At 50.0% G+C, this 25,884-nt stretch overlaps 1 protein-coding gene across 2 annotated transcripts in view; it reads left to right on the top strand.

Annotated features, from left to right (window-relative positions):
* LOC119181391 (tetratricopeptide repeat protein 39B) overlaps window positions 1-25,884 on the top strand; it is a 139,451-nt gene that overhangs the window by 46,960 nt on the left and 66,607 nt on the right. The window contains exon 1 of one of the 2 annotated variants that reach the window (XM_037432619.2): window positions 23,125-23,559. The exons of the other annotated variant lie outside the window; for it this stretch is intronic. Coding sequence (XP_037288516.2) covers window positions 23,503-23,559 — 57 coding nt within the window. The 5' untranslated portion in view covers window positions 23,125-23,502. Of the gene's footprint in view, window positions 1-23,124; window positions 23,560-25,884 lie in introns of those variants that run through there. 2 annotated transcript variants of the gene reach the window in all.

The following is a 25,884-nucleotide window of genomic DNA, read 5'->3' as shown; positions in this document are numbered from 1 at the left end:
CTTCCCATGAAGGGAGTCATCCGCCTCCCTTCATGGAATAAAGGCAGTCTTATACCTTCCAGCTCTCCCTATTTACCCGGCAGACTCCCTAATGTCGACTTGTTCTCGTCACCGCACAAGCACAAATCGCTCTAAAAAGAGCCGTAACCCTATTGCGAAACAAGAGAACTAGGGAGAGATGTTCAAAAGGTTTCGCGCCTTGTTCTATCCCGTGCACCTTACAACTCGCTTTTGCCGCAGTACACTGATGTCACGAGAAAAAGCCTCTATCTTCAGGGAAGGGGCTACCAGTTGTCACGAGACTGAGCCCTTGTTTATAGTCCCTTAATTAAATACGTGCGTACGTTTTGTATTACTAAGAGTACCAGTATGATAGTCTACATCTAAAAAATTCACAGATAATCATTTAGTTCATTACGTTGCTACGGTTATGAAAAATATCAGTGCATAAAAGGGTTGAAGTTTTTCTTTTCTTCTCGTCCATCCATCTCCGCTGCTTCATAGATCTCCGGAATTTCGATGTCTATAGGATGGCTGGTGTGTGTAGTGCAAAACACAGAATACCACGAGGGAAGTATTTATAAGCCTAAACTGCCCCTAAACATTGTCGCAACAGCTCATCGACATTGAGCCATTGAGTTACTTCTTCCAACCGTGAAGAAGAGTGCTACATTCTCAAAACTATTGGTAAATAAGGACAGCCGTCAAGCTCTGTTTCTTCTCTGGTACATATTGCACTGCCGAATAAAATTGATTCAATATATACGGTGGAATATTCTTGATACGTTTTTTTTTCACGGGAGCCGGAAAATAAAGCGTATTACGCAAAAAAAAATTATTAAGTGGAGAGGCCAAAGTATGAGTACTCCGTCAGAAACTCGCTTTTATTCAGTAACATTGAAACAGCTAGTCTATTTGAGCTAAGGTTTGTTCTTTTAAATATCTGATGGTATATTCTCTTCAAAAGTAAAAGTAAAAAAAGCTATGTATGCCGAAGAATAAGCTTAAGGCTTATAAATATATTAGTCATGATCCTCTTTCGATGTTTATCGAATTTCGGGTAAACATGTGACCACAATAACTGCATGAAAATGGATGTTTTTCAAAGGAAGTTGGTACGGAATATATATATATATATATATATATATATATATATATATATATATATATATATATATATATATATATATATATATATATATATATATATATAAGGGATTATAGGAAGTATCACGCAGGCTCTGATAGTATAGAAAAAGGAGTAATTCACACACAACGAACGTTTCAGCACAGTTTAGTCCGACGTTTCGACCGTGGGACCGGTCTTCGTCTGGGAAGACCGGTCCCACGGTCGAAACGTCGGACTAAACTGTGCTGAAACGTTCGTTGTGTGTGAATTACTCCTTTTTCTATATATATATATATATATATATATAAAAGAAACGTATTAAACCGGAAAATGCATTATAAACGATCTTGTCAACGAGATTCAACTGTGCACGTGTAGTCACACTTATTAGGGAGCTTTAGAATAGCGCACCGCAAGCACTTGCGGTGCGGTCGCTGCTACTGCGCATGCGTCGTAACGCGAGCTGCCGTTCGCCCGCCCGCAGAAAATCCGAAATAGCGGGCGGCGTGTGCGGCCCGCAAACGTTGGTGTCGAGACTATAGGTGTAGTTTTCGTTTGCGGGGCAGCTAAAGTCCCTAGATTGTTCCCTAGGAGGGGCAAACGTTTATTCTAAAATTTATATGGTGCCTGCTATTCCCGCGACGCCCGCAGCGCCCGCACCGCCTGCAAACGTTATTCTAAAGCTCATTTATTGACACGAATAGCCCGCTTCCGTTGTGCTCTCCTACATACGTTTCCGAAGTACTCAAGCACGCACCGAGCAATGTGTTTGCCATAATTTCCCGTGACACAGAAGGGAAACTCGCGTAGTGAAATGGCGGGGCTGAGTAGGTGGCTTTTACCTCTGCACAGACAAGTACAGGGTCTCCTTTCCCGCCTCCCTGAACATAGACATTGCGGCTTCGATGAGCATTCGGGCCAGTGCATCCGAGTCGACTTCGCCTGCACAAACATTTTTATTTATTCATTTTTTTCTCCTCGCCGTTTTGCACACGTCACGCCCACGCAGTTTTTTTTATCGCGAGGACCGCATAGTTTTCCGCAATGCTTTACTCGTTGGAGCCGCGGTGCTGTATAGGGAGGAACATGCGTTTGCACTCGTATTACGAAGAGAAGCCGGTACACACCCCGGCGGACCGGTGGTTACAGCGCTCGGCTGCCGACCCGAAGGTCGCCGGTTCGAACCCGGCCGCGACTGTAACACATGTCGAAGCAGGCAGAACGGTAGAGGTCCCCGTGTACTGCGCCATATCGGTGCGCGTTAAAGAACACCACGCGGTCGCAATTGCTGGGGCTCTCCACTACGGCGTCTCTCGTAATCGCATCCTTGTTTTGGGACGTTAAACCCCGTACATCTATCTATCTATCTATCTATCTATCTATCTATCTATCTATCTATCTATCTATCTATCTATCTATCTATCTATCTATCTATCTATCTATCTATCTATCTATCTATCTATCTATCTATCTATCTATCTATCTATCTATCTATCTATCTATCTATCTATCTATCTATCTATCTATCTATTTTATTTATTTAAGCAGTCTCAAGAGCACTGAGTGACAGCCTTGTTTCTCTTCCGAGCACTTCTAGTGACAAGTGACTTGGGCAAAGCACATATACGGGCCCTAGTAAAGGCAGCATGCGAGTTTATGACGTCGATTTCTCGCCACGCGTGTCCCGTTTGCGTATCGCGCCGCTACGCTGGAGGGCGCTGGTTAGTATCCTGGCAACTGCCGCTTTTCGATGTGGGCGAAGTGCGAAAACCGCCCGTGTACTTGAAATCAGGTGCAATATCGAAGAACCCAAGGGGATCAATACCGCGTTTACTCGATTGTAACGCTACCGTGATTGAAACGTGAGAGGAGACTTTTCATTGTCTTGGGAAGAAGAAGTAGTCATTTCGGTATTGGATTGTAACGCGGAGGTCGACGTTAGTTTAAAAAAAATAACCTAAAAAAACTCGCGTTACACATGAGTAAAGTAAAAACGGGTACTCCCGCTACGGTGTACCTGATAATCATGCCGCACTCTTTTGCCAAGTTTTATCACCCCATTACACGTGTAAGTGTCGCCTTGCGCAAACCGCACTGATGGACTGTAGGAACCACCGAGATAATCGTAGCACCTTCCGATGCGATTACGCGCACAACGCCGCGAACATTACAGATTGTTCTAGAACGTACGTGGCTGCTAGCGGTAACGCTAAAACGTTTGACGCACTTGTATACCGTATTTTCTCGCACATAACGCGTACCCCTAACTTTAAACTCCCCGAAAGAAGAAAAAGAAACAATCGTCGCATGCTTAGCTTAAGAAAACTGTTTTCGGATGTCACAACTGAACAGTCACTCTCTCTCTCTCTCTCTCTCTATATATATATATATATATATATATATATATATATATATATTGTAGGCATCTATTATGCGCTTCATCCTCATCTGAACAGCAGTCAATCATCATCATATGTTCTGGCTGACAATCATCATCTTCTTGGCACGAGCGCTTCTTTGTCGGGTCCGTTGCGCTTGTTCGTTCCCGAGTTCACGACGAATAAACCTCGTTACAACCGAGTCGTCATACGTGGTGTACCAGGCGGGCCACCGCTTAATAAATCGGGATGATCCCACCTCACCTGGCCACCTTGAGAGAGGGCGCGCGCGCGGCGCGGCGGCCATCAATAAACAGTCCCTTGCTAGCTAGCGTCTCGTGTGGTTGTGTCTTTGCTGAGCGCGTAAAGCAGAACATGGTGTCAGAAGTGTAACAGTCGAACCCTGCGCTGAAGATGGACTGCCTACCACCACCCGAGCCACTTGTACTGACAAATACTCCGGCCGACAACTGGAAAAAGTTCCGCCAACGAATCGAACTCTACTTCAAAGCTACTGAGACCAACAAGAAACGGACGCCAGCACAGAAGGCTGCCATCTTTCTACACGTCGCGGGCCCAGAGGCAATTGAAGTGTTTAACACCCTACCTCTATCAGCAGAACAACGAGAGGACTATGACTCGATCGTCAAAGCCTTCGAAGACTACTGCACGCCTCGGTGCAACGAGACATTCGAGAGGTACGTCCTGCGCAGTCGGCAACAACAGGATGGTGAACCTTTCGAACAGTTTTTGCGCGACATTCAGTTGAAAGCACAGACTTGTAATTTTGGCGAACTTAGGGACTCGATGGTGAGGGACCAGATAGTGTGCGGTATCGTCGACAAGAAGCTACGTGCACGCCTGCTTCAGGAGAAGGACTTAACCCTAGAATCAGCTGTAGAAATCTGCAAAGCCGCGGAACTGGCAGCAACGCAGAACCGGGCTCTTGAAAGCGAAGCGAAAGTGCAGAGAGTCGAAAAAATTGCAAACGCTGCCGGACAGTCTCGTACGAGCGGACAACGTCGACGCTGTGGCTACTGTGGCAAGATTCACGGACCAAGACGCTGCCCAGCGTTTGGAAAAACGTGCACGCTGTGCAACAAAAGAAACCATTTTGCAGCTTGCTGCAGGAGTAGACGCGGCGTTCATGAGTTAGGCGTCGCTGCAACAGAAGATGCACTGGAGGAGTCCTCGGACGCTACCGATGAAGACATTCAAGTTCTCACGGTACAAATCAGAAACGTGTCCAAAAATCAGGATTGGACGGTGGCAGGGGACCTTGCCGGGCACCCGACAGAACTGAAAGTGGATACAGGAGCGCAAGCGAACATATTGCCGTACTCGTACTTTCGCAGGATGCGTTTGCCGACCATGGTGCGGCCATCGACCACAGTACTTACTAACTACGAAGGAAGCAAAATACATCATTTGGGCGTTATCAGTCTGCCACTACGTCTAGGAGAGCAGCAAGAGAATATCAGTTTTTTTGTGGTCAAGAGAGGCAAGCAAGTCCTACTCGGATTGAATGCAGCAGAACGTTTCGGGCTGGTTTCCCGCGTTCACGATGTATCTTCAAGAAGTGACGTTAGCACCGACTGGGTCACCGAGTTCCCGGAGTTATTCCACGGTCTGGGCTGCATCCGTAGACCATATTCGCTGGCAATGAAGGATGATGCGCGCCCCACGATCATGCCGCCGAGGAAAGTGCCACACGCACTGCGAGCGCCACTTAAGCAGGAGTTGGCCCGGATGGTCTCGCAGGGCATCATATGCAAAATGGAAGAGCCGTCAGACTGGGTGAGTCCACTTGTTCTTATTATGAAGAAGAATGGCCGCATGCGAATATGCCTAGACCCGCGGTACATTAATCGAAGCCTTAAACGCGAGCATTATCAGCTACCCTCACGTGAAGAAATAGAAGCAGAGCTGGCAGGAGCGGTGATGTTCACCAAGCTTGATGCCAATAGCGGGTTTCACCAGATCCCCTTAGACGAAGACACTTCAAAGATCTGCACCTTTAGCACGCCGTTCGGAAGATACCGATTTTTGCGCCTGCCATTTGGTATCGCGTCCGCCCCCGAAGTATTTCAGAAGGCAATGACGGAAGTGTTTGAAAACCTGCCGGGCACACGCGTATATGTCGATGATATTTTAATTTGGGGTGCATCAAAAGAGCAGCATGATCAACGCCTGCGTGCAGCACTGATGGCAGCGAGAAAGGCTGGCCTGACACTGAACAAAGAAAAGTGTCTGTTCGCGAAGGCCGAAGTTAAATTCCTGGGAGATTGTATCAGCAAAGAAGGAATAAAACCCGATGCTAGTCTCATTGAATGCGTTGCCAACATGCAAAAGCCGTCGAGTAAACAGGAAGTTCAAAGGTTTTTAGGTATTATGAATTACTTTGGCAAATTCATACCTAATCTCTCAAAAAGAACTGACGCCCTTAGGTCATTGATAAAGAATGATGTTGAATTCATATGGGAAGTTCACCATGACAAAGAATGGAAAGATCTTATTAAGGCTTTGACATCGGCTCCAGTGATCGCAGTTTTTGACCCATTGAAGCAAACGAAACTCTCAGCTGATGCATCAAGCTTTGCAGTAGGTGCTGCTCTTCTTCAACTCCATGACCAAGATTGGCGCCCAGTGGGTTATGCTTCAAGGGTGCTCTCAAAGGCTGAAACAAAATATGCCCAAATTGAAAAGGAAGCGCTGGCCGTGACGTTTGCTTGTGAGCGTTTCCGGGAGTTCGTACTGGGGTTATCAGTGACAGTCGAAACAGACCACCGACCTTTGCTTGCTATTTCACAAAAGAACCTGAGTGAAATGCCGCCACGATTGCAGCGCTATTTCTTGAGGCTAATGCCTTTTGATATCAAATTGCAATATGTTCCTGGGAAGCATCTGCTAGTGGCGGACACACTGTCCCGAATTCCAGGAACCCAACCGAGTGACGGAGAAAGCGAACAAGACGTATGCATCCATGCGACTCGCGTGCTAGCCAGCATCGTAAGTGAGAACACGAAGACTGAACTGACCTCTGCAATCCTGGCGGACCCATACCTCAAGCAAGTGGTGGAGGCACTCCAGGAAGGACGACCAGTCTCAGGCGAACTAGCTCCATGTTTGTCAGAACTGTCATATGTTGATGGAGTGCTTTTGCGGGGCAGCAGGGTGGTAATCCCAAAGAGTCTGAGGCGATCCATGCTGCAACGTCTTCATGAAGGCCATTTGGGAATGAGCAAGTGCAAAGCCAGAGCACGCCTTCTGATGTACTGGCCTGGGATGAATGCTGACATCAAGTCACTCATTAGCAAGTGTGCCACATGTCAGCACTTTGCCTACCGGCAACCTTCAGAGCCACTGTTATCGAGGGAAATCCCAACGCGGCCGTGGCAGCGAATTGGTGTCGACCTATTTGACCATGGGGGCAAGCGTTACCTGGTTGCGTACTGTGCCTACTCCAACTACCCAGAAGTGGAACAGTTGCCTCAGTCAACAAGTCAGGTCGTAGTGGACACACTAGGGACCATGTTTGCTCGCCACGGTATACCCATTGAAGTCTGTACCGATGGAGGACCACAGTTCACATCGCGAGAGTTTAGACAGTTTGCAGTAAAATACGATTTTACTCATACCATATCCAGTCCACACTTCCCCAGGGCCAATGGTCTAGCTGAGAAAGGGGTACAGGTCGTAAAGCGCCTCTTGAAGAAAAGTGAGTACGCTGGCGAGGAGTTCTGGGTTGCACTGCTCAATTATCGAATCTCGCCCCTGATAGACGGACGCACACCAAGTCAGCTCCTTATGGGACGGATGCTTCGGGGACGACTTCCAGACTTCTCATCGGCTTCGACATCGTCAGTGCGGAAACATCCACAGGATCACGGCAAAGGCATACCTCTCACACCTCTCTCCGAAGGGGACGTCGTCAGAATAAGAAACGACAAGGGGTGGTTTCCGAAAGCCCGAGTAGAGAAACTTGCTGGCCCTAGATCTTACATAGTCTGTACAGATGAAGGCCGGCGTTATCGAAGGAATCGTCAGCATCTAAAAAGGACGCCCGAACACTTAGACCCACTGGATGACAAGGATGTCGCACCGATAATCCCTTCGCCTATACAGCATAGACAACATTCAACATCAGATACAGCGCCCGATTTGACAACAGCATCCGCATCACGAAAGGAACGACATCCGTCACAACAGGCGCCTGCATCGGATGCTCTACTGAACCAGTCAGCTGCACGTGCACCACCCATTGCAAGTCAACCATCAAGGGACCCCGACGTGGTCCCGTCCCAGCATAAGGTCACTTCCCAGGCACAAGAAGCAGCCGACTCGAGTCTCAGAAGATCAACTAGGCCACGTAGAGCACCGACGCGCTTTGCCGACTACATCACCTAAAGAAAAAGGAGGATGTACCAGGCGGGCCACCGCTTAATAAATCGGGATGATCCCACCTCACCTGGCCACCTTGAGAGAGGGCGCGCGCGCGGCGCGGCGGCCATCAATAAACAGTCCCTTGCTAGCTAGCGTCTCGTGTGGTTGTGTCTTTGCTGAGCGCGTAAAGCAGAACACGTGGTGGAGGTGGATTGACGTTCCCAGTACCTCTCCTTACAACGCCTACCCGCTGGAGCTCCGTTCAGGCCGCCGCTTGGACCCTCAGTCCGCCAACATGTCTCAGAGTGAGTGGGCGGATGCCCTTTCTGCTCCCGTCTCTGCGCCGCAAGCCGTCACTGCGCCGCAAGCCCCTCCTCTTTACATCGTAAACCACCAGCGTGACCCTCCGATCTTCGCTGGTCTCCGCGGTGAAGATGTGGAGGACTGGCTCGATAACTACGAGCGAGTAAGCGCAACTAATCACTGGGATGACTCTAACAAGCTCCGCCGAGTATCGCTTTATCTCACGGGCGTTGCCAAGACATGGTTCTTGAACCATGAGATCGACCTCACCGACTGGCCTGCCTTCAAGCAGCAGCTTCGCCAAGTATTCGGCACGCCAGCCGTTCGATCCGCTCTAGCGAGGAGGGCCCTAGATACTCGCCAACAACATCCCGGCGAGTCATACACATCTTATATCGAGGATGTCCTTGCGCTTTGCCGGCGCGTCAATTCTTCGATGTCCGAGTCGGACAAACTGCGCCACATCCTGAAGGGCATCGGAAGCATCGCCTACAATGCCCTTGTTGCCCAGAATCCTTCTACTGTCACTGACGTCGTCTCTACGTGTCAGCGTCTCGACGAACTTGATTCTGTTCGCCTTCAGTCGGGCAATAGTGAACACCGTAGCAGACCGGGACCTGCGTGACATGATACGGGAGATCATACGAGAAGAACTTCAATCAATGGGCATCTCACAACCTTCTCCATCTGTCACACAGCCTTCAAGCATGGCCCTCCGTGACATCGTAAGGGAGGAACTAACATCATTCACCAGTCCAGCCTACGTCCAGCCACCTCCGTCTAGCCCTCCAACGTACGCGCAAGTTGCGGCCGCGCCTCCTCGCAACGTAAACTCTACTTCACCGCTGCCATCATTCACGCCGGTTGCTGCTGCACCACCGGTCCACTTCCGGCCAATCCCACCAGACCCTCCATCAGTCCACTTGAGTGCGCTATCTCCCGGTGCGCCGAACGCCCTCTACTACCCGCCTTGGCGCCCGTCTCGCCCAACATGCTTTTACTGTGGATATCGTGGCCATATATCGCGCTTCTGCCGCAAGCGCCAGCAGGACGAGCGTCGCGGGTACGACATGCGCGAACGGGACTTTTCCAGAGGGGATTCTTACGCTCGGCGTTATTCATCTGGACCGCAGCGGTCTCCATCTCCGCCCGCGTCGACTGAGACGCGGAACACTTACCGTTGTTGCGCCTTTGGGTAGCGTGGTGCGGACTCGGGCCATCCGAGTCCCCGGAGAGGACGAGGAGAGAAGCCGGAGAAGGAGAAAAAAATGTTTATATACAGTATTTACATGGTAGCGTGGTACAACGTGAAAAGAGAATCACACACGAGCGCCTCTGCGCTAGCGTTTTTATACATCGTCCGCCTTCCCAAGATCCCTTGCAAAGAAAATTTATGCGCAGGATACTCCAATGAGATCGTCGTCTTCCTCTCCGTCCCCGAAGAGGGAAAGCCAAACACCGCCTCCCTCTGAACCTAGGAAAGGGGGCAAGGCATGCCCAGTTCGCTGTTTGGTGAGGGAGACCCCACGCGCCAGCGTGGCACCACAGTGAGATGACGTGGAATCCCATGCGCAAAGTCGCTCCCTGATGCAGCCAGGTTGACTCAAGCAAGGCAGAATACCCCGTACAGCTGCTGGGTCGACGCTGCTTCGGAGTGTTGCTCTCGGCGGCTGACAAAAGCTTGGCCAACGACTTTTGTGACAAGAGGAGCCGGCGACGTGGTTTTTCCCGATTGTCCGCGTTCGTCGCCGTCCCGGTGCAGGGTTGACTCATCAACAGCTGCCAGGTGCCAGCAGGCCGCGAAGACCACGTGGAACTTGGGCGAGGCACAACAGCACCCCCGCCGCCAGATGATACATCGGGAGGTCGAGTTGTTCCATGCAGCTCGGCCGGGTCGATGTCGGCGACGTTCCGGCAAGGCTCTTGCTTTCTCGAAGGGCCTGGTCAAACTGGAATGCTCCAAGAGCTGGCCTCTGCGCCCCGCTTCGGTGAAAAGTGGGTGACAAGCTCCAAGAAACGACCTTTGTCAGCCACACACAATGCGACAAGCACCGCGTGCACGCCACTCTCATCGCCAGGCCTCAGATTTTACAAAGCAAACATCTTATCTTAATAACTTAAGCTCAAGGAAACAATGTGCATACTAATCGGGACAAGTGTCCAGTAACTCTTTCATACGTAATTCCATTTGGAATCGAGATAACATTATAATCAAGCTAAACAAGCAAACTGTAGAGCTCGGGACAACGAGGGAGTCAGTAAAAAATTTCTCTATGCCCTCACTGTAACACATTGAAAAAAAAAAGGGTACACATAAACTAGGTAAAGGGTAAACAAAAAAAAATCAAACAAACCTTCCGCGTCTTTTGACGAGTCAAAACGCTCGACTTAGGGTGTCTGCATTTGTATGAAGGCCACCTCTCTTGTAGCGCACCTCGAAATTGTGCTGCTGCAGTGCTATGCTCCATCTGAGCAAACGACCATTCTTAGGTGACATTTGGTGTAACCAGGTTAGTGGAGAGTGATCAGTTTCTATAATAAACTTAGAGCCAGCAACATAGCAGCCTAGTTTTTGTACGGCCCAAACAATGCAAGCACATTCTTTTTCCGAAGTGCTATAAGCCTCTTCCCTGCTGCTCAATTTGCGACTCAAATACAAAACCGGCCGCTCCTCTCCACTCTGGTCCGTCTGACATAGCACTGCTCCTAAACCGCGTTCGCTTGCATCACACTGAATAGTGAAAGGTTTTGCAAAATCCGGTGCCCTCAAGACGGGTTTCTCACTCAATGCGTGCTTCAGCTTCTGAAAAGCGTCTTCCTTTTTAGAGTCCCATTGAAGGTTCACAGGTTCGGTCTTGCGTAAACTATCTGTCAAAGGGCTGGCAATCTCGGAGTAATTCGGGACGTAATGCTGATAGTAACCTGTGAGGCCGAGGAATGCTCTCATCTCGGTCTTAGTGCTGGGACGACGATAACCGACCACCGCGGCTACCTTGAGTTCGGACGGTCGACGACGCCCATTTCCTACAATGTGCCCTAAATAGCTTACTTCAGCACAGCCCAAATGACATTTCTCTCTCTTTACCGTAAGACCTGCATTTTTGATCCGTTCCAAAACCATCCGAAGGTGTTCAACATGGTCTTCCCATTTGTCCGAAAATATCGCCACATCGTCTAGGTAAGGCAGCGCAAATTTCTCGAGCCCGTGGAGAACCTTATCCATCAGGCGGCTGAAACAATACGGCGCGTTCTTGAGCCCAAAGCTCATCATCAAAGGACGAAAAGTGCCCAGGGGTGAGATAAAAGCAGCGTATCGACTCGCGCGCTCTGTCAAAGGGACCTGCCAATACCCCTTGACAAGGTCTAACGTAGAAATGTATTTCGCCTTAGACACTGTCTCTACCCTCTCTTCAATGTTAGGAATAGGGTAAGTCTGGTCGACTGTTACAGAGTTCAGGCGGCGATAGTCCACGCATGGCCTTGGATCACAGCCCGGAATCTCAACCAAAATCAAAGGCGAGGTGAAATCACTGTCTGCTTCGATGATAACACCTAGGTCGATCATGCGGCGAATTTCGGCCTCTAGTATCTCTCTCTGTCTAGGTGACACCCGATACGGCTTACAGCTGATCGGCTTGTTAACCGTCAGCTCAATGTCGTGCTTAATCACATCCGTTTTGCCTGGCTTCTCGGAGAAAACGGTAGCGAATTCCTGTACTAAAAGCTCTAAATCTTCCTCTTGAGCCTTACTTAGGGTGTTCCCTGTGTCTACCCTATCTGACAATGTGCTGCTGACCGTGCCATCGGAAAGACAAAGGATTTCCGCGCCCTCATCCTCAGGAACATTGAGTGCAAGGTTTACTACTGCTTTTCGTCGCATGTAGGGTTTCATTAGGTTACTGTGATACACTTTGGGGCATTTCCGGCCCCACTTTACCTCGTAGTTGGTGTCTGAAAGCACTGACATCACTGTCGCTGGTCCCTCCCATTGTACGTCCAGCTTGTTTTTTCTTGAAGGGCACAACAGCATCACCTCATCGCCCACTCTAAAGACTCGCTTTCGAGCTGACTTATCGTAACGGGCCTTGGAAAGCGCCTGTGCTGCGCGCATGTTGCTCTCCACCACTTCGCGTGTAGTCCCCAGTCGCCCCAATAAATCCAGTACATAGGAAACCACATTAGGGTCCTCCCCATATCCAGTCCATGACTCTCGTATCAAGTGCAGCGGACCTCTCAAGTTCCTGCCGTAGACAAGTTCAGCCGGACTAAAACCCGTACTCTCGTGTGGGGCCGACCTCAGAGAAAACATCGCAGCTGGTATACACCCCTCCCAGTCACTTTTATGCTCAAAGCACAAAGCTCGCAAAACGCGTTTCATGACCGAGTGCATGCGTTCCACAGGGTTCGACTGTGGATGGTGAATAGAGCTATGCGCGATTTTTATCCCGCAGCGTTCTAGGAATGTAGTCGTAAGGCAGCTTGTGAACACACTTCCGTTGTCACACTGTATCTCCGAGGGAAAACCCACCCGAGAAAAAATAGACAACAATGCGTCCACCACGCATACTGAACTCAACTCTTTCAGTGCGATTGCCTCCGGGAACTTGGTGGCAACGCACAGCGCGGTCAGGACGTACCGATATCCTGATTTAGATGGAGGCAGAGGCCCCACGATGTCAATCACGAGCCGACGGAAGGGTTCTGTGATTATGGGCACTAGTTTCATTGGTGCCTTCCATTTGTCTGTTGATTTTCCTACACTGCCCTCGGACGTCTGTTCCCCAGAGGGTGAGCTGCTCAGCTGTTGCGTCAGCTCGCGCGCCTTCGAACGGGTAAGGGCCATGCAAGCTATTTCGGTGGCAAATGATTCTCCACGTGTTTTTAACATTTCCTCAGACTTATTTGAAAATAGGTAAGGGAAGTGCTCCGGAAGGTTGGCTGAAATTGCTGCTTCCGTACACAATTGGCCGAAAGGGCCCTCGATTACAACCCTCGCTATCGGTAGGCAGACGCTTTGCTTTTCTGCCACCTGCCGAATCCAGGCACACTCTCCTATATAGTCTTCGGAAGATACGCAACTTGGATGCGCTACATCCATTGTGGCCGCCGAGTCCCTCAATACCCTACACATTCGGCCGTTCACTGAGAGTGTCCTCATGTAAGGCTTCAACAGCTTTAAGCTATCCTCTGACTCCTGAATTGTGGCAAATGCCATGTGCCTCTTACAGCTCCTGGCCATGTGGCCCTTTTCTCCGCAGCTGTAGCAAACAACTGGCTTCCGCGCTTCTAACGCATGCGCTATGTCACCAGGCGCCTTTGAACCTGATGAAGGTGCCGCCTTAGTCCCCTCACTGTCCTTTCCCTGCTGACTGTCTAATAACTTGGAATTCTCGGGTTTCCAGTTATTTCTTGCAAACCTCTTGCGTCCCTGGTTTCCCGACCAGCTTTCTACCTTTTCATTTTTTTCCGAAGTTCGTGGTGTACTGCGGAGACTACGGCGTGAGCAGTAATCTTCGGCGAGTTCTGCTGCCCTGTTCATGTCTACGTCTTTCATCCTATCCTGCACCCAAAGCCTTACCTCCTCGGGAATTCCCCGGTAAAACTGCTCAAGTACCATCAACTCAATGACCTTGTCATGGTTGCCATAGACTTGCGCGCTTTTGAGCCACTCTTCAAAGTTGGCTCTAATTTGGTAGGCATAGTCTGAATGAGATTCGTTGCCCCTCTTAGAGTGCCTGAACCGCAGGCGGAAAGCCTCTGTCGATAGGCGACATTTTCGTAGCAATGCAGCCTTTACCCCGTCATACACCTCGGAGTCCTCTTTATTCATTCTTGCGATAACATCGGACACTTCGCCTGGTAGTACGCATATCAGTTTTTGTGGCCAAGTCTCCCTACTAAACCCTGCATTTTCGCATGCTCGCTCAAAATGCACGAGGTATAATGCAATGTCGTCACCCGCCTTGAAGGTGTGGATTAGATCCTTTATCTTTGATTCTCCACCCCCTGAATTTCGATTTCCCACGGACATACGAAGCTCCAGTTCTTTCAGACGGATTTCATGTTCTTTATCCTCGCGATCCCTCCTTATTTCCTCCTCTCTCTGTTCACGGGCTAAGTGCTCACGCTCCTCTTTCTTTGCCAAAATGGTTTCTCTGGCCTCAATGGCCTCTTCTAAACTCACTTCCTCTTTTCCCAAGTGCTCCAAAATTTGTTGTTTTCTTTTAACCGAGCCGACCGAAATATTCAGCTCCTGACAAATTTCGAGGAGTTCTTGGACCTTAAACTTCTCCATCTTAGATATGCACACCGTTTCTCTTCTAAGGTAATTTTGCCCACGAGCCACCCAATTCTTGGTCTGCGAATCAAAATTTACCAAAATCACCCTACCACGTTACCGACCATCTGCGCTAACGAGTCTGGCGAAAAGAAGAGCAAACACGCGGCACTCACCACTTCGATGCAGCCGACGCAGGCGAATCCCATAAGCTGCCAGCCACTGTTGCGCCTTTGGGTAGCGTGGTGCGGACTCGGGCCATCCGAGTCCCCGGAGAGGACGAGGAGAGAAGCCGGAGAAGGAGAAAAAAATGTTTATATACAGTATTTACATGGTAGCGTGGTACAACGTGAAAAGAGAATCACACACGAGCGCCTCTGCGCTAGCGTTTTTATACATCGTCCGCCTTCCCAAGATCCCTTGCAAAGAAAATTTATGCGCAGGATACTCCAATGAGATCGTCGTCTTCCTCTCCGTCCCCGAAGAGGGAAAGCCAAACACCGCCTCCCTCTGAACCTAGGAAAGGGGGCAAGGCATGCCCAGTTCGCTGTTTGGTGAGGGAGACCCCACGCGCCAGCGTGGCACCACAGTGAGATGACGTGGAATCCCATGCGCAAAGTCGCTCCCTGATGCAGCCAGGTTGACTCAAGCAAGGCAGAATACCCCGTACAGCTGCTGGGTCGACGCTGCTTCGGAGTGTTGCTCTCGGCGGCTGACAAAAGCTTGGCCAACGACTTTTGTGACAAGAGGAGCCGGCGACGTGGTTTTTCCCGATTGTCCGCGTTCGTCGCCGTCCCGGTGCAGGGTTGACTCATCAACAGCTGCCAGGTGCCAGCAGGCCGCGAAGACCACGTGGAACTTGGGCGAGGCACAACACCGTTCAAGCCGACGACGATCACCTTCGCCCTTCCGTCGCTCCTCCTCTCCTCTTCGGCCAGCCTCGTTTATTACTGACAACCGGTCGGAAAACTAAATGATGCAGTTTTCGGAGGAGAAACTGCATGTAACAGTAGGACTCATATTCCTCCAGCACGCCCGTTCAACATGGTTTCTGTTACGGTGGAAGGAGTTCTCGTGGACGCTTTGGTGGACACCGGTGCTACAGTTTCTGTGATTAGGTATGATTTGTGCAAGTGCCTGAAAAAAGTAATGACACCTTATAATGGACCCAATCTAGTCGAAGCCCAGGGGAACGCTATCCGCCCTTTTGCTCTTTGTACTGCTCGTGTGTTTATTGATGACATTTTGCATTACATCGAGTTCACTGTGCTTACCCGGTGCTCTCACCAGCTAATTCTAGGGTGGGACTTCCTATCTTCTTCTTCAGCCGCTATATGTTGTGGTGAACGGATTCTGCACCTAACTAATACGGACTCCATGTTCGACGAAGGCGTCTACAAGCCTCTACGCCTGTTCGCTCGCGAAGATCTCGAACTACCGCCACATCAAGAACGAATTGTGACCCTGATCTCTAAGGACATCGACCACGGTGACGTCTTGGTGTCCCCGTCGTCGACTTGCGTCGCTAAAGGCGTAGCCCTTGCATCAGGTGTCGTACGCTTTCACCATGGCTCCGCGCTCGTCATTGCTACGAATGAAACGCCAGAGAAAGTTCTCCTGCCAGAGGGCACTGCAGTAGCCTGTGTTGTGGATGCTGAGCCTGTCAGCGTCACGCCACTTAACCCTGCCTCTACCAACGACCGTTCTATGAGTAAGCCTGCCTCATCCTCTCCCTTCACAGCTCTTATCAGTGATGACTTAACAGCTATGCAGGCGCAGCAGTTGCTTGCGTTATTAACGAAACACGCCGATTCTTTCGACACCTGCTCCTCAACGTTGGGCCGAACTACCACTGCAGCGCATCGCATTCAGACGGAGGGAACATCTATTGTACATCGCCGCCCGTACCGCGTGTCTCTCGCTGAGCGAAAAATCATCGAGGAAAACGTCGCTGACATGCTCCAACGAGAAATAATTCGTCCATCAACTAGCCCTTGGTCATCCCCTGTTGTTTTGGTACGAAAAAAAGATGGCTCCGTGCGCTTTTGCGTTGATTACCGGGCACTTAACAACATCACACGCAAGGACGTATACCCCATGCCACGCATCGACGACGCCCTTGATTCACTGCAGGGCGCCGAATACTTTTCAAGCCTTGATTTGCGTTCGGGATATTGGCAAATTCCCATGCACGATGACGACAAAGAAAAAACGGCATTTGCAACCCCCGATGGCCTATACGAATTTAACGTGATGCCTTTCGGGCTCTGCAATGCGCCCGCGACGTTTGAACGCATGATCGACACCGTCCTGCGTGGTCTGAAATGGAAGACGTGTCTCTGCTACCTTGATGACATTATCATCTTTTCATCAACGTTTTCTCAGCACCTTAGCCGCTTGGATGACGTCCTAACATGCCTCGCCGGTGCGGGTCTGCAGCTCAACACTAAGAAGTGCCGTTTCGCCACCAAATCCATCAAGGTTCTCGGTCATGTCGTCAGCAAGGACGGTATTCGCCCTGACCCCGAAAAGATCGCTGCCGTCCTTCGATTTCCATGCCCCACAAGACTTAAGGATTTGCGAAGTTTTCTTGGCCTCGCATCATATTTTCGTCGCTTCATACGAAATTTCGCTTCAATAGCTGCGCCACTTCACAAACTACTTGCATCTAATGCACCCTTTGTGTGGTCCGAGGAATGTCAGTCGGCGTTTCACCTATTGAAGAAAGCTTTGACGTCACAGCCTGTACTCTGCCATTTTGATGACACCGCCCCAACACTCCTGCATACCGACGCCAGCGGCTGCGGTATAGGTGCTGTTCTCCTCCAACGCGATAACTCTGGACGGGAAAGGGTCATCGCATATGCTAGCCGAGTGCTAACTTCTACCGAAAAAAACTATACCATCACTGAGCAGGAGTGCCTCGCTGTGGTTCGGTCCATACAAAAGTTCCGTCCTTATCTGTACGGCCGTCAATTCACCATCGTAACGGACCACCACGCCTTATGCTGGCTTTCTACAATGAAGAACTTGTCCGGACGCTTGGGTCGTTGGATTTTACGCCTACAGGAGTATCAGTTTGAGATTATTTATAAATCGGGCAAAAAACATCAAGACGCCGACGCTCTTTCTCGTTGCCCACTACCTACGGCGTCGTTCGACACTCCGGCTGCCACCTCCAACGACACCAGTGCGGACGTGACTCCCACTTCTGTTGCCTTGCTCGCCTCGCTGTACCAACCGCCAATCGACGATGAACAACCCTTCAGTTCTCGCCAGCAGGCTGACCCGTATTGTCGGCGCATTATAGACCACCTTTCAGGAGCTACGCGTTCACCCAATGCACGCCTTCGTCGACAACTCGAGCACTTCAAGTTTCAGGACGGTGTGCTGTATCGTCACATATATCATCCTCACGGCCAACGCTGGGTACCTGTTCTGCCACGCGCTCTTCAACAACATGTACTTAACGCCTTTCATGACGATTTGACTGCTGGCCACCTAGGCTTTCACAAAACCTACGACCGCATTCGAAGCCGCTTTTATTGGCCTGGGATTTCTACCAGCGTAGCAAAGTACGTGGGTTCCTGCTCTCCATGCCAACTTCGCAAACTTCCGACATCTCCCCCGGCTGGTCAGTTACAGCCAATGACGTGCCCTACAACACCTTTCGAGGTCGTCGGTGTCGATCTTTATGGACCCCTTCCTGTTACTGGTGCTGGAAATAGATGGATAGTCACCGCCGTAGACCATATGACACGCTACGCCGAGACAACTTCAGTAGCTACTGGTTCAGCATCGGAAGTTGCTGACTTCGTCCTTCAGGCCATAATACTACGTCATGGTGCTCCTCGTGTACTTCTCAGTGACCGTGGAAAGGTGTTCTTATCACAGCTTTTACGTGAAGTTCTTCGCGTTTCTGGTACCACGCACAAGATGGCGTCTAGCTACCATCCTCAAACAAACGGTCTGACCGAGAGATTTCATCGAACCCTTGCCGACATGATCGCCGTATACATTCAACCGGATCACAGAAACTGGGATAAACTTCTACCGTTCCTCACTTTCGCCTACAACACCGCTGTTCAGCGCACAACCGGCTACTCACCGTTTTATCTCGTTTACGGACGTTCACCTACTTTCTTTATCGATGTTTCCCTCTTCACCAGCAATGGCCCTACATCACCATCTTCTTGCGAAGAATACATTTCTCGCCTTGCCCAGTGCCGCCAGCGCGCTCGTATGAACACGGAAGCTACGCAACAAGCAAGGAAGGCCGTCTACGACACCTCTCATCGTGTGGTATCATTCCGACCGGGTGACGAGGTGCTGCTATTGACACCAATTCGCACACCTGGTCTCTGCGACAAGTTCCAGCCTCGATTCATCGGCCCATATGTTGTTTTAGAGCAGACTTCACCTGTCAACTATCGTGTGACGCCTCTTGTCGTGCCAACTGACCGCCGTTACCGCAGCACCGAAATTGTACACGTTTCCCGCATGAAGCTTTTCACACGACGTTCCTCGTCACCTTGACTACCCGCCCGCAGCGGCCAGGCTGGCCGCTTCCACGGGGGGGGGGGGGGGGGGAATCAGTGTAGGCATCTATTATGCGCTTCATCCTCATCTGAACAGCAGTCAATCATCATCATATGTTCTGGCTGACAATCATCATCTTCTTGGCACGAGCGCTTCTTTGTCGGGTCCGTTGCGCTTGTTCGTTCCCGAGTTCACGACGAATAAACCTCGTTACAACCGAGTCGTCATAATATATATATATATATATATATATATATATATATATATATATATATATATATATATATATATATATATATATATATATATATATATATATAGCTTATCACGCATGTACGGCAATACTAACGCTTTCAACCAGTCGGCTCTTCCACGAGCTATTCGTTTGTGGAATGATTTGCCAGATGATCTTGCGTCAGAACAAGACCACACAAAGTTCTATCATACTCTTAAAAATACTTATGCACCAAAAACTGCTCTATCGCATCTTCGTAATCATCAGTGTTTAGAGGACTGTTGCCGATGTTTTTGCACTATTGCTAGGTTGTAGTTACTGTCATAATAGTTTTTTTGTATTTCACCTTCACATACTGTAACTCACTTTTCTAGTTTGTATTTTGCTTACATGTTCATAAGTAGAACTGCATTTTCTATTATATTCATTATTTGCCTATGTATGTGTAGATGTTACGTATATGTATTTTTCTAACATATTATCTGTACCGCCCCCCTTACACAATGCCCCTCGAGGGCTCTGTAAGGTACTGTAAATAAATAAATAAATAAATAAATATATATATATATATATATGTATATATATATATATATATATATATATATATATATATATATATATATATATATATATATATATATATATATATATATATATATAAAGTGTGCGTTTTTGTGCTCGATTTTCCCAATGAAACAATAAAGTTTGGTTTGCTGCTATAGTCATCGGCTGGCCCGTTATCTTAACTCTTCCTCCTCGTCCCGTTTGCGCTGTATCAACCGAGATCACTGTTTTCCAGTCGGCCAGTAAACAGCCCCGCTGCTAAGAGGAGACGACCTTCGCCTTCCAGTCAGCCTCGGCGTACGCTAAGCGCGACATTGTTGTCCGTGCCTTCACCTCCTATAATGAGGACGGATCTTCCTAACTTCTTGCACACACAACGACGCCCACCCACAAAAGCTCGCGCACAACGATACCGCGACGATGACCTCGACGTCAGAGCCTTTGAGACCTCCCTGATTAGGATCATTTGGCCAACCTGACTTTAGTCACCCTCGCGCGAGTCGGCTTATCGTCTTTCTAAGTGAATCGCTGTGTTCCTCGTTCGAGCGACATTGTATATCGCGTGCTACGGACGGCCGAGTTTCCATTGTCTCTTCAGATCTCTTCGTTACGTTTTATCTTTCTTTCGTCTCATTTCAGAGACTCCTGTACGGTGGGCTCCGTCGTGGTATACCTTTTTTTTCTTAATTAGGAGAAAAGGTCGACGCTAAAGCAGCAGCAGCAGCTGTGCCGACTCGTCTGTTTTAACGCGAGTCTACAGCCCTCACCACGACGCTTGGTCAGACAAAAGAAGGGAAAGTGTGCGACTCGTGTGTACAAGAGCAGACGCCCCAAAGGCAAATACATCACTCACGACTGACAGTGATGCGCGCATCCGTACGCTTCTCTTTGCGTAACGTGCGTCAAAGCCCGTAATCATTCTTTTCCGTTCTTGGTTTGGATTGACAAACTGCACTCTGAGAACTGAAATGCCGCCTGCTTCACACTCGGGAATTTCTTATTCGCGGAGAAAATCAAGGTTGAAGTTTGATTAGGGGGGAGGTGTTGCTGCTTTCCCCCTAATCATCAGAGGGAAACGCCGAGTCTGCCTGATACCTTTATCGAGGAACAACGCGGGGAGGGGGGGGGGATATTGGTGGGCATCTATCCCTTCCTAATGAGGGCCCCTAAGCCAGGCGCGTAGCCAGAAATGTTTTTTGAAAGGGGGGTGGGGCACCTTTTCGATTTGGAGAGGGGCACCCTCTTGAAGTGGTCATCTTTCGCTCTCTATGCCATGGCAAAAAAAAAAAAAAAATCTTGAAGTGGGGGGGGGGGAGACGTGCCCGGTGTGCCACCCCCTGCCTTACGCACGCCTACGCCTTTGGTTCCTCTCTCTTTCTGTAAAATGTGCGGATCGAATTCAACCTTCTTCTTTTCTCTTTTTTTCACGGGAAATTTCTCGTACAATTCCATCAAAAGGCACATTATCCTAACTGGCCCATAGCGGCGGAGGCGCGTTGGTGCAGTATCTCGCTGCGCCATGTTTTAGTAGACTTAAGTGAGGCTGATGAATGCTGGCGTTTAGAGTTGGTTTGAATTCATTCTTGATCTAGATGCGCCAGGGGCATCGGCGGAAAGTCTTTTTCTGGTGGTTTTGGTGGGGGGGGGGGGGGGGGCACTGCCTCAATCTGATGAGGAGTGGAGGCAAATGTTCATTTTGCACTATGTATGCCATGGTGAAAAAGAAAATTCGGGTGGCGGTGGGGTGGGGGACGTGCTCGGTGTGCCATACCCTGTCTACGCCACTGATATGCGCACACTATAGGGTTTTAGTTTAGCGCGCGCAACGGCCTAGCGTGCGCAACGCGTGAGAGGAAGCAAGAAAGAGTGCGCATGCGCTGAACCTAACAGAGGTGCGTGCGTTTGCGCACGCAGGGGATGCGCACACCAGATCTCGCCGCTTACGTTGCGGCCGCTACGGCCTTTGCCTACCTTACAGGCGGCTCTCGCGAGATCTCGAACAGCCGAGACCAAAAGAGACAAGGTGGCTGCGACCGACAACACTATACGATGGTCGTGGCAGCGAATGAAGTCTGTGTGCATTTCGGTGCATTTGGAACTTAAATAAGTAACCTGAAGCCAATAGGTGAACACCTGCAGGGGATTGGGATCGCTGCTAAGCTGGAGTGCAACATTGGACGATTGGACAACGTCATTTACGATGAAGCGGGAACCCGATGGTGACGTGAAGCACCGCGACGGCTTTGTGGGTTGTGTACGGGGCGTCTTGTGTGTGATCCCTTTGAACTGTGGTGGTTGCTGCGTGTGTCTGACCGGAAAATATCTGAATGATCGCCTGCAAGAGCATTCCAAGTGTTACAAAGTAAAGGTCAGTTCTGGTCAAGCATTAAGCGTGCACGCGAATGCACGTCCGTGTTCTACGAAGCTCAGATGATTTCTCTCGCACACGGCGCCCTAATCATTGTGAAAGCAGCTATATCACGACGTGAAGAATGACACGTCAAGACGCCGCCGCAGCCAAATGGGGGCATTTCTGTACTTAGCGTTGAGTATCACCAGTTTGGTTCTTCTTCTTTTTTCTTTGTTTTGTCTCGTGATCTTAGGAAACGTCTGTAGCAAACAATAAATGTTAAACTGGCAGTAAGCGATCGTCTTCGCCGTCTCTGTCCCTCATGCTGCTTGTTCACCGAGAGCCTCAACACCCCGAACCACAAATCGTCCTCCGAAAAGATCGCCTTGTCTCACGCTTTGACTTGTGTGTTGAGTCGACTGATATTGGTTATTACAACTTCTTGCCAATACACGAGATGGCTTGAAGCAACACTGTTTCAGATGTTGCGCACGCTAAACTAATGCTGTATGACGCAGCCTTAAACGTAGCGTGCGCAGCACGTTGCGGACGTACAGCCTTGCGTAAACTAAACTAAAATTTAGTATCTATACTAACTGACCAGAAAACCACAGCGCTGGTCCTTGCGTCTCCTTCATGTTGCCGTCGTCTGCAGTGCGCGCGCTGAGATCAAGTATGTCAGAAGACGTCGCTCATCCTCTTTCTTTCCTCCGGCGCCGGCACGCCAACGCAGTCACGATCCGCGCCCCCCCCCCCCCCCCCCCCCACTAAACGTGGTTTCTGAGTCGTTATCCCGCGCGCTTACTTCAGTCTTCTGGCTAGCTCGCGTTCAATAGAAGCCTCGTTTCTGAATCTTTCCAGCCGCACAAGATGGCGCCAGCAGTAACACACTGCTAGGAAACGGTGCGCCGCCGTTAAACCGGGCGCTTCCGCGCTGCGTGTCGTTGCACATGGCAGCACGGCGCTCGCGGCGTCGGTGACCGCACGCCAGCGCCGTCGACGGCGGTCAGCAGTCGCGCCTATGCGTTGCGTGCGCGCACATCTCGATTTCCCCAGTGCCGGACTGTAACGGCAGGCTCATGTGATCGACGATGGCTCGGCAAGCTTGGCTCGCCAGCGGCGACAAGTACGCGACGGCCGCTGCCCCATTCTTCTGCCAACTCCGGCTGCGCTAGCGACGTCGTCGATAACGGCGCGCGGCGACAGCTGGCTCGAGATCACGCACGCCGGTGTTTTACCCGCGCTAAAGAGCGCGTCGAGGCGACTCTTCCGACGTCGAAGACGGCCTGCCATTCATCGTCGCGCGCCCACCGTCGCGTAGTTCTCCGCGGCGAAGCGTCGGCGATGGCATCCAAGGAAGGCGAGACGTTTCACGACGCCAAGGATGATGCCGAACCCGAGGTACGAAAAGATATGCAACCTATTTTTTTTTTCCCGTTCGTTCCATAAAAGCGTCGCAGGCATCACCCATGAGGTCTATATCTGCAGGATACGCTCAGCTCGATGAATACACTTTCTTTTGCTCGTGAGAAACACCATCTATGCAAAGGTCGTGGGCTCGATACCGGTCGCAGTGGTCGTATTACAACTGAGAGGCCCGTGTAAATTGCAATGTCAGTGCACGTAAAAAAAAAAAAAAAACATTGGTTGGTCTAAATCTTGGTGATCCTCACTACGCCGTGCTTCTTTATGATGTCACGGTTTTGGCGCGTAAAACCCTACGTGTTAATATTTACACCATCTCTGGTGTAGCACAGGTGTTAAATCCGATCCCTCTTCGTAACCTACTATACCACGTTGATGTTCTGATGAGTGATTGATTGTATCGCACGTGCTGAGGTAAACCACGCATGCTTGGGCGGTGAAATCGTCTAGTGCGGCGAACACTACGTGTCAAAGCGCTGCATTGCGGTCTGCCATCCTTCTGTGCTCGGTTTGGCAGATCTTGGAGGACAGGAAGTTGCATTGAGAGGTGCCACGTGCGATATCCGCAGCGTGACGGAATCGATCGAACCAACAACGCGTAGTCGATACTGAGCGTCGACCATGTAGAGAAATGCTTGTAAGGCTCGTGTCTCCGTTGTTTGACTTCGCACTATTTACACTGGGCGTTAATGGGCATCTAGGTTCACATTAGCGCCGCGGTTATCCCAGACAAGATTGTGTTTGAACTCCTTTGTTCTTGAGGCGCTGTCGTCTATGACGTAAGGGCTACTTTACGGACCGCGCGGTCTCGGTTTTGTTCACCCTTTGGCGGTGGTCTCGGCTCCGGTTTTTCCGCGGAACGTTTCTCCCCGATCGATTGCGATCCCGAAAGGGATGAATCCTTGGCTCGAATCGCGAGACCACTCCCTTACGAGGTCGAGCTTTGAGGAACCGAAAAACTCGTACACTTTTGCAATATTCCGATATCGACGACTTTTTTTTTTTCTTTTTTTGGTCGTGGCTGCGAACGTCGCCAGTGTTCTGGAATCATACCGGCGCTTCGCGCGTCACTTCTCCGCGGTGCAGCGCGGCTCGATGCGGAAACGAAAGCTACACGCACGCCTCCTTCTCGACGCGCAGTCATCGATAGATGACCTTGACTCAGTTTCCCTTTCTTTTTTTTAGTGTAGCTGTTAAGCTTTCCGTTATGCCGTGTGTTAACACCAGAAAACTATAGTGATCGTCAACCGTTACGCGCTCTTTGTGTTCTGCTCTTCTGCTTCGCTTCCAGAACACGTGCGCCGATTTGCATAGAGAGAGAGAGAGAGAGAGAGAGAGAGAGAGAGAGAGAGAGAGAGAGAGAGAGAAGGAATGTAGGAAAGGTAGAGAGGTTAACTAGACTATGCGTCCAGTTTGCTACCCTACACATGGGAAGGGGGAGTAAAAGGGAGAGAGAAGGACAGACACATGTCACATCACACACACAATGCCGAGTTTCACAGGCGGTCCCTCAATGAAGTTGCTGACAAGTATCTCAGGAGGGCTCTCGTGGAGTGCTCACATCTCGAACTTGAAGAAGAAGTTCAGCTCTATCACACACGCGATGAGATTTCTCGCTGGTAAAACGCGGGGCACATCAGTGTCATCTATGCTTCAGCTGTACAGAGCACTCTTCTTGGGATATTTGCGGTATAGCACGCCCGTGCTTTCCAACGCGGGAAAAAACTAACATCAGGGTCCTGCCGATTTGCATAAGCGTGCGCACGGGGAAGGGGGTGGCTAAGGGCCGCCCCCCTTGGACACCAAGGAGGGGGCCCAAAGTCAGTGCCATACATTGACATAATAGAGAAGAGGCTGGTGTGACTCGTGATGGGGCTGGGGGCGGGGGGGGGGGGGGCAAAGTTAGCGCCGTACATTGACGTAAGAGAGGGAGGATCGCTGCCACAAACCTTGCCCCCCCCCTCCCCCCCAAAAGGCAATGAAATGCCTGCGCACGCTAGGCCGATTTGCCCGGCGTGAGAGGAATGCAACTGTTCAGTAGTAGTACAGTAGTATGAATGCAACGATTCTGATGTCTATTCTGATGTGGAAGAGCGATAGGGAAAGAGAAAAATAAAGGGAAGTGAGAGAGAAAAGGGAAAGACAAAGACATAGACACAGAGAGAAAAGTATAGAAATAAATGGACACATAATTGATACAGAAAATAGTGAGAGCTAACATAGTTTTCTATAGTGTGCTTTAGCTATGGGAGGGAAAGGGTAATGTACAAGAGGAGGAGGGCACGCGCCACGAGTCCCGCT

Source organism: Rhipicephalus microplus, chromosome 10 (assembly GCF_043290135.1).
Source record: "Rhipicephalus microplus isolate Deutch F79 chromosome 10, USDA_Rmic, whole genome shotgun sequence".
NCBI classification, from domain to species: Eukaryota; Metazoa; Arthropoda; class Arachnida; order Ixodida; family Ixodidae; genus Rhipicephalus; species Rhipicephalus microplus.
Note: the sequence above shows the minus strand (reverse complement) of the source record. Positions and strands in the feature narration are given on the sequence as shown.